This window comes from Salvia splendens, chromosome 1 (assembly GCF_004379255.2).
Source record: "Salvia splendens isolate huo1 chromosome 1, SspV2, whole genome shotgun sequence".
NCBI classification, from domain to species: Eukaryota; Viridiplantae; Streptophyta; class Magnoliopsida; order Lamiales; family Lamiaceae; genus Salvia; species Salvia splendens.
This window is the reverse complement of record NC_056032.1, coordinates 13906897-13916249: the sequence shown is the minus strand read 5'-3', so window position 1 is coordinate 13916249 and position 9353 is coordinate 13906897. Positions and strand designations below refer to the sequence as shown.

At 37.9% G+C, this 9353-nt stretch overlaps 1 protein-coding gene across 1 annotated transcript; it reads right to left on the bottom strand.

Moving 5' to 3' along the window:
* Positions 1-836: 836 nt before the first annotated feature.
* LOC121800228 (protein STRICTOSIDINE SYNTHASE-LIKE 3-like) lies at positions 837-5038 on the bottom strand. The gene is made up of 4 exons (XM_042199837.1): positions 4896-5038; positions 3594-3738; positions 2416-2489; positions 837-1366 (listed from the first exon to the last, which is right to left on the bottom strand). Exons 1-4 carry the CDS (start codon positions 5036-5038, stop codon positions 910-912), a joined length of 819 nt encoding a protein of 272 aa, XP_042055771.1. The 3' UTR covers positions 837-909.
* Between the last annotated feature and the right edge of the window lie 4315 nt (positions 5039-9353).

Genomic DNA, 9353 nt, shown 5'->3' with positions numbered 1-9353 from the left:
CATAATGAATTCTTTTGAAAAATGAGGATCATATGAAATAACTGCTCCGGGAATTATCTTTCCCCCCTCAATATAAATTCACACACCACTTCATACTATCTGCAATAATGTAAAACACAAATAAATATGTATTATTTTTACATTTATCATTATGTAGAGTAAGCCAAAATTGGTCAAAAATTAGATATTAATTACATCAAATATATACTATCATAACAATCCATCAAATATTGATCAAAAATTAGATATACTAGAATATATAATATCATAACAATCTATCAAATATTTCTATTAATTATACTACAATATATACTATCATAAAAATCCATCAAATATTGGTCAAAATTTAGATATACTAACTGAATAGGAAGACTAATGTTTGGAAGAATGAACCAAAATCGAAATCTTCACCCTCAAATCGCCGATTGTGTCGACCCGAGCAAGAGTTTCCTTAAGGTTTTTCGCATTTGGGGAGGGAAAGTGATTAGGGTTCGCGTTTTTGGGAGAAATCTTGTTGTTATCTGGTTCAACGCTAAAACGCCAACCTGGATGGCGTTTTTAACATAAAAATGCCAACGCTAATGGCATTTTTAAAATAAACACGCCCTCGTGGATGGCGTTTTAAACAAAAAGAAAACGCCATCAACGTTGGCGTTTTTAAGCAAAACACGCCAACCTAGTTGGCGAGTTTAAATAAGTACTGTATTTCTTAAATTCACAAATTCAATGTAAAACGCCATCACGGTTGGCGTTTTCACCTAATAAAACGCCAGCCCGGTTGGCGTTTTTCCCATATATGGAACAATTAATAAAGTGGGTACATTTTCGTTATTTTAGTTGTAAACTCTCCCCCAAACCCGATTTTCTCCATTCTTTTACTAATACTATTACACACAACAACACATTAGTCTACTCTAAATCATAAACTGCAACAGGCGACATCAACACACTCCCCATCCAAAGTTTCCCCTTTCTCTCATCCACTTCACTTACTGCTCTAACTACTTTTCCCTGTCTATCCTCCAAAATCTGCACAACCTTACCATCTTCGCTGTACTTCACCACCGCAGCATGCATCCGCCCTCCGATATGCATCAGGTAATGGATCTTCCCAGATATCGGAAGTTTCAACCACACATGCCGGAGTTTTGGATCCTCACCTAGGATGTGTGCGTATATGCTTCTCCGACAATGGATTGCTACCCAAAACTCCCCCTTCTCATTTGTCCGCACATTGTCCGGGAATCCCAGGAGAACTGCAAAGGGCTCCCATGTCCCTGCCTTCTCGCCTTTCAACCAGTACTTGAGCGGATACTTGAGCACCCTTCCACTATCCTCGCTAGAGAAAATCAACTGGAGAAAGTTCCTGAGATGAGCAGATACTAGCTAGAATCAATTTATCCTTCTCTCTAAACCTGCAAACTAATATACACCTCTTTCACTATGATTGTCACGACCGCCCATACCAAGGGACGACAAAAACAACAACTTACAAGGATAACAATTTACGAAAACTCAATTAGCTTAAAGGAAGAAAAACATTTTAGTTTAAAGAAGATTAAGGTTAAAATTTTACTATTAATTAGAAATGACTTATGATAAATACTTTTAAAAGAAGCAGCGGAGAAAATAAACTTTAAGAAAAACCCAATTAACTTCTAAAGAAAAACAATTAGTTTAATTTACGGAAACACCATTTTCAGATAACAATGTAAATACTCGGTTAAAACCTAACACAACCAAACATGCTCAAACACAGTACAAAAAAAATTAAAGTCTTGAGACATAGATCAAAATATAGCAGCGGAAATAAGGTTTGAAGAGAGTCAAGGATAACGCCTATGTATGAAGACAGAACGCATCCTAAGTTCTTAGGCCAACTCAACATCCTCCGCAACATTCCGCTCAACCTGCACATAAAGAAAAGAATATGCAGGGCTGAGTACTTGTTGTACTCAATGGGCTCATGCCGAAAACATTTTAATATAGTTATGTCATCCATACCAGTGATCTCGAGTTTTATATATAGTAAGAAATATCACGAGAACACAAAAATATTTCAAGTCTGGCCAGACAATTTACCTCCCCACTTTTCACATCAATCCATCAATCACAATCACCATATCACAGTGCGACGAAACTGTGGCCACACTATTCGCCCACGAGACCGGTCGACTAGCAAGAACGGCTCACGATCCCACCAGTGTTCACAGCCTGATAGGGTTTGCGGCCCTACTCAGACCCGAATTCATTTCACAACACAACCATATAGCCTAACGGAGCAAGCTCAGACGAACTAGGCATCAGGCAACAATCTCACAAACAAAATAACATGGCATGACATAACAGTTAAACCACCCTTATAACACCACATCGTATTTTCGGAAAATAAAGAGATTTGAAAAGAAAGCCCACCTCGATTGTTTAAACAACACAAAACCCAACTTATGGAAACTCTTGTTCCTCGAGCTCACGTATCCACAATCACCCTTGACAACGACAACACCATTAGCCTTCCATCAAATTATATTATCATGCATGTCCTATCGTTCCTTTTATCATTCCCTTAATTTACCCATCCCAACATTCATCAACATAAGGGAAAAATATGCCATAATATTTCTCAACGCGTCACACATAATCACGTCACAGGGTACCTTCCCAAATCATACATGCATCATATAATTCATTAAAACTTGGCAACAAGTGATATTTCCACATAACAACAAATCTGGCAGAACTGCGCGGTTGGTTTGTAAAAATCACCAAAAATCCATCCGACCTCATATGAAGCTAAAATTAGGTCACAACACAGTAGACACATTCAAGTTCATCCAGTTAATTTCTCACTCAAATCATGTCAATTGGTCAGTCAAAACATTAATGCAACTCTCTGGTCGGAACATAAAATTCTGGCAGCAGTGCGCAGTTCATTTGAAAAATTCACCAAAACATCATCCGATGTCCAATGAGGCTGAAATTTTCACACAACTCAGAATACACATCAAATTTTATCTAGTTCAAAATTCACATCAAAAGGAGGCCATTTGGTTGGTCAAATAGAAAACGAAACTTTCTGGGCGAGAAAACAAGTTTCTGGCAGAATTGCGCAATCGACTTTAAAAATTCATTAAAAATTCATATTTCATCAACAAGGGCTGAAATTTACACACAAGACAGAAAACACCTTGAATATTACTCAGTTAAAATTTCGTGTCAAAATTCGATCGTTTGGTCGGTCAAAATTACGTCAGAATCCACTGTCCGACATCACAGATTCCAGGCTTAAGAATTTCGAAAATAGGGTTACTTCCTCAATCATCCAAACAAAATTTTTCATGCTTATAACACACAATCATGCTTAAAAAGGTTCTCATAATCATGTTTGCACATAAACTCACATCATTCACCAAAGATTCAAATCAAACTTCACACAAACTCATTCAAAATCGCATATTCATCAAAGTTCTCATGCAAACACAAATTCCCACCGATTAATTTTGCGATCTATGATTCCTACACTCACTATATGCATGTAGGATTCAAGAACAAGGATTAAATGGAAAGATTGAGGGAAAGTGAATCAAATATACCTTTCTTGATAAAAACGAATTGGTAGAAACAAGAATTGATGCGATTCGTCGGAAACTCTTGAAACTCAACTCCAACGGATGCAAGAACAAGGATGAATGGAGGATTTTTGGAGAGAATGAAGAGAGGAGGGAAGGAGGCGTGTGAGGGAGAGAATGAGGAAGGGGGCGTGTGAATTAGGGTGGCTAGGGTTAGGATTAGTTTATTTATTCATTAGGTTAAATCTCACACACAAATAAAAATAATTAAATTGTGGGAGAATAAAATAAATTCCCAAAATTAAGGTACAAAGTAGGCGTATATTTTGAAGGAGAATTTTCAAAATTTGCTGATTTAATTAGCAAGGAAAAATAGCAATATTTACTTGGAGAGAAATATATTCACAACTTAGGAAATAAAATAATTGATATTTCATAAATAAGGGAACAAAATAATTTAAATCTTCAAGTAGGAAGATAAGGGAGGGGGCCGAAAATTCCATGGGGAATGCACAAGGAAATAATTTAAATCATCAATTAAATAGAATAGGATTTAAATTTGGTAATTTATTTATAGGAAAAGACTCCCATAAAATAGGTAACAATTAAATAAATTTCCGCAAGGAAATTAAACACAAGGGGGCGTGTGACACAAGGAAATATTCACATCCCAATTAATTTGACTTAGGTATTAATTTGGTATTTCATTGAATAAATGGGGTTCCACAAAATAGGAAACAAATATATTCTTCCTCTACAAAATGGGGGGGGGGGGCGAAAATTGGCTTAAATAGCCACAAAGAAATAATTCAACTCTTAATTTAATTAGGGTGAGGAAATAAAAGGTGGCAAGATTTAATTGGATTTAAAATAGATCAAGGGAACCAACAAGGTACCAATTAAATCGAAGAAACTAATTCATCCTCCTAATTAAAATCGGGGATTTTCGAAACTCACAAAAATAATAGGATAGAGTTCGAATTTCATGCAGTACAAACTAGGGATAATTTGATTTGGATTTAACTTGGATGAATATCTCAAAACAATTAATTAAATCCAAGAAAGAATAAATTTCCAATAATTGGAGGGGCCGACAATAGCCACTTTATTTGGCTAGAACAAGATACATGATCTTATTTAAATTGATTTTCCCCACATTAAAATATAAATAGCATTTCATTCCAATTTCCCCATGACGGTTTATTCCACATACTCAAACTCAGTCACGTAGCAACAACATAAATTTCATAAATGAAATTTCCAAATCGACATATTAAATAAAAGCCACAAAAATTTTGGTGTGTTACAATGATGAACTGATAATACCTTCTTTTGTACTTGGTGCTGCTATCAGTAAAGTAGACGTTCCCTTGATCGTCAACGTCTAAGTCATTTGTGAATCCCAGGGGAACGCCTTCCGCCTCAGTGGTGAGAGACGTGGCCAAACCACCCTCAGGGCCAACCTTCATCAACCCGAAATATGCATTAGCAATTTACAAATCACCATTCTTGTTGTCAAATCTTAGCCCCAAAGGCCTGCCACAAATGTGCTCATTCTTCACGTAACTCAGCACTAATGGCTTCCGATTGCACACGCCCGATGACTTTTAACAACAATATAATATGATCAGACCATAAACAAAGTACATGAGCAAACTACATCACATTTAAATTATCTATGGAGATTGGAGAACAACTTCCCTCCAGAAAATTAAACAATTCAATTATCTTAAAACTATAGATAGAAAAAAAACACTAAAAGAATCACCAATTAGCGGAAGTGTAGGCAAAGTCATTCCAGTTGTCCCCATCCCGGAAAATAATCCTGCCATCAGCGACGCCGATGGCAGGATTATTTAGTGTCACGACCGCCCTCACTAAGGATAGTAAAGACGGGGAAATCGTGACTAGGGAAGGGACTAAGGAGCAGGGAAGAAGAAGGGGAAAGCAAGGAAAGACAACATCTTAAACAAAGCTTCAAAAGAAAGTTTTAATCGATTAAACAATTAAGCAGCGGGTTAATATCTCAAGGTAATTAATGTCATAACGTAGTGTGGGTAAAAATGAAAGACTTTGTCAAGAACGATTCGAAACAAGGCAGCGGAAAAACAAGTATCAAAGGAGAGTCATAGGATGACGCCCATGTATGAAGACACGATGCATCCGGGAATTCCTAAAGCTCACTCAACATCCATCGCAACATCCCGCTCAACCTGCAAAATTTTAAAAAGAAATGCAGGGCTGAGTACTTGTTGTACTCAATGGGCTCATGCCGAAAACATTTATAACAGTTATGTCATCCATACCAGTGAACTCGAGTTTTACATGTAGTTAAGAAATATCATCGAGAACACAAAAACATTTTCATAGTTTGGCCAGACAAAACAATCTCCCCACTTTCTCATCAATCAATCAATCATTCACATCCTCTCACCATAGTGCGACGAAAGTGTGGCCACACTATTCGCCCACGAGACCGGCCGACTTGCAAGGACGGCTCCCGATCCCACCTGTGTACACAGCCTGATAGGGTTTGCGGCCCTACTCAGACCCGAATTCGTTTATCATAGCCCAATAGGAGCGAACTCACAAACTAGGCATCAAGCACAATCTCAACATAGCTCTATAGCCTAACGGAGCAAGCTCAAACGAACTAGGCATCAAGCACAATCTCAACATAGCCCTATAGCCTAACGGAGCAAGCTCAAACGAACTAGGCATCAGACAACAATCTCAACATCAAAACAATCATGGCATGACATAACACTTTAACCCACCCTTATAGCTCCACAATCATATTTTTGAAACATAAAAGAGTTTAGTAAAAGAAAGCCCACCTCGATTGCTTAACAACACAATTCCAACTTATGCAACTCTCGTTCCTCGAGCTCACGTATACTCAATCACCCTTGCCAACGACAACACAATCAGCTTTCCATAAACTTATGTTATCATGCATGTCCTATTGTTCCTTTTTATCGTTTCTCTTAAATTACCCATCCCATCATTCATCGACATAAGGAAAAACATGCCATAATATTTCTCAACGTGTCACACATAATCACGTCATAGGATACTTTCCCAAATCATACATGCATCATATAGTTCATCAAACTTAGCAACAAGTGATATTTTCACATAACAACAAAACTGGCAAAACTACGCGGTTGGTTTGTAAAAATCACCAAAAATTCATCCGACCTCATATGAAGCTAAAATTTGGTCACAACACAGTACACACATTCAAGTTCATTCAGGTAAAGTTTCACACTCAAATAATGTCATTTGGTCAGTCAAAACATTAATACCACTCTCTGGTCGGAATATAAAAATTCTGGCAGCATTGCGCAGTTCATTTGAAAAATTCACCATAACTCATCCGATGTCCAATGAGGCTGAAATTTTTACACGACTCAGAAGACACTTCAAATTTTCATCTAGTTCAAGAATAATATCAAACTGAGGGCATTTGGTCGGTCAAACAGAATACGAAACTTTCTGGGCAAGAACACAAGTTTCTGGCAGAATTGCGCAGTCAACTTCAAACATTTATTAAAAATCCATTTTTCGACAAAAAGGGCTGAAATTCATACGAGACACAGAAAACACCTTAAAATTTACTCGGTAAAATTTTCATATCAAAATTCGATCATTTGATAGGTCAATTACACATCAAAAACCGTTGTTCGAACGTCACAGATTTCAGGCTCACAAATTCGAAATTAGAGTTTCTTCCTCAATCATCCAAATACAATTTTTCATGCTTATAACACACAATCATGCTTAAAAAGGTTCTCATAATCATGTTCTCATATAATCACACATCATTCACCAATGAATCATTCAAACTTCACACATATTCATTCAAAATCGCATATTCACAAATCTCCTCATATAAAACACAAATTCCCACCGATTAATTATGCGATCTATGATTCCTACACTCACTACATGCATGAGGGAATCAAGAACAAGGATTCAATGGAAAAGATGAGAAAGAGAATTCAAATATACCTTTCTTGTTCAAAAACAATCGGTAGGAAAGATAATTGATGCGATTCTTCGATGAATCTTGAATTTCCAACTCCAAATTGATGCAAGAACAAAGGATTGGTGAAGAATTGGTGGAGAAGGAGAGGAAGAGAGGAAAAAACGTGTGGGAGAGAGGAGAGGGAGAGAAAAAGGCGTTGAAATAATGGGGCTAGGGTTTGGGTTTCTCCCTTTTTTATATTCTAGGATTAATTCTCCACTTAAATAAACAAAAATAAAAAATAAAACAAATTGTGGAGTGAAAATAGGGAAAAGGGACGTGTACTAGGGGAGTATTTTAAAAAAATATATTTAAATCCTCAAATAAATAGGAATAGGATTTAAATTGGTAATTTCTTGTAGGAAAAGACTCCCACAATAGGTAACAGATAAATTAATCCCACAAGTAATTGAAAGGCATATGGGCGAAAATTATGTAGAATAGCATAGGGATAATTTGGTTTGGATTTAATTTAGATAAATATCCCAAAGCAATTAATTAAATCCAAGAAAGAAAGTATTATTTCCAATGGATAGGAGGGCCGAAAATTCCAAATAATATGGCTAGAAATATATGCATGATCTCACTTAATTTAATTCACACATTGGAAGCTTAATCACATTAACTCACATAACCCACAACAACTAATTTTACATAATTAACTCAAACACATAGAGACTCAATTTCCACAAAAGAAATTCTTATTCAACATCCACATTAATAAAAAAAAGCCATCAAATAAGAAAAAAAAAATAAAAAGTCATAATTTTCCGGGGTGCTACATTTAGGCAAAGTCATTCCAGTTGTCCCCATACCAAAAAAAATAAACAAATTACATTAAAAATATCAACGTGCACCCCTCCGCGTCCATAGCTCTTCAGTTATATCGTTTTGGAGTCGAACATGGGCTTGTCGTTGGCGCATGTCGGCAAATGCACGGACTCGATCGGCCTCTTCATGGGGTATCCCATACGTACATTGGCGGTGGCCACGCCGTGGCTTGGACCGGCAGCATCAACATCATCATTGGCCCAATCAGTCAGTGTTGGACCTTCATCTTCGACAATCATGTTGTGCATGATAATACATGCGTACATGACATCAGCGATGCTGTCAATATACCACATTCGTGATGGACCCTTCACTGCCGCTCATCGAGCCTGGAGCACACCAAATGCCCGTTCCACATCCTTGCGCGCTACCTCATCACGACCCGCAAAATAGATCTTATTTTCGTCGGTTGCGCATCTGATCGTCTTCACAAAGACGGGCGACATAGGGCATATCTCATCCGCCAAATAATAGCCCATATTGTGTTGGTTGCCGTTGGCGACGAAACTGACGGCCGAACCAACGCCCATGCACTGCTCGTTGAAAAGGGGCGACGACTGGAGGACGTTGATGTCGTTGTTCGACTCGGCTACTCCAAAATACGCATGCCAAATCTACAGCCGGTAGTCAGCTACCGCTTCAAGGACAATCATGGGATTCTTGCTTTTGAAGCCGGTAGTGTATACCCCTTTTCCAGGCAGCGGGGCAGCTCTTCCACTCCCAATGCATACAATCTATACTGCCCAACATTCTCGGAAACCCGTGCTGACTCCCGTGCAAATCCATTAGAGCCTGACAATCTTCGTGGGTAGGCTTCCGAAGATACTCAGCCCCGAATATCTCCCTAACGCCCTCACAAAAATACTTTAGGAAATCGCGGGCAGTCGTCTCGCCAATGTGGAGGTACTCATCGAACATGTCGG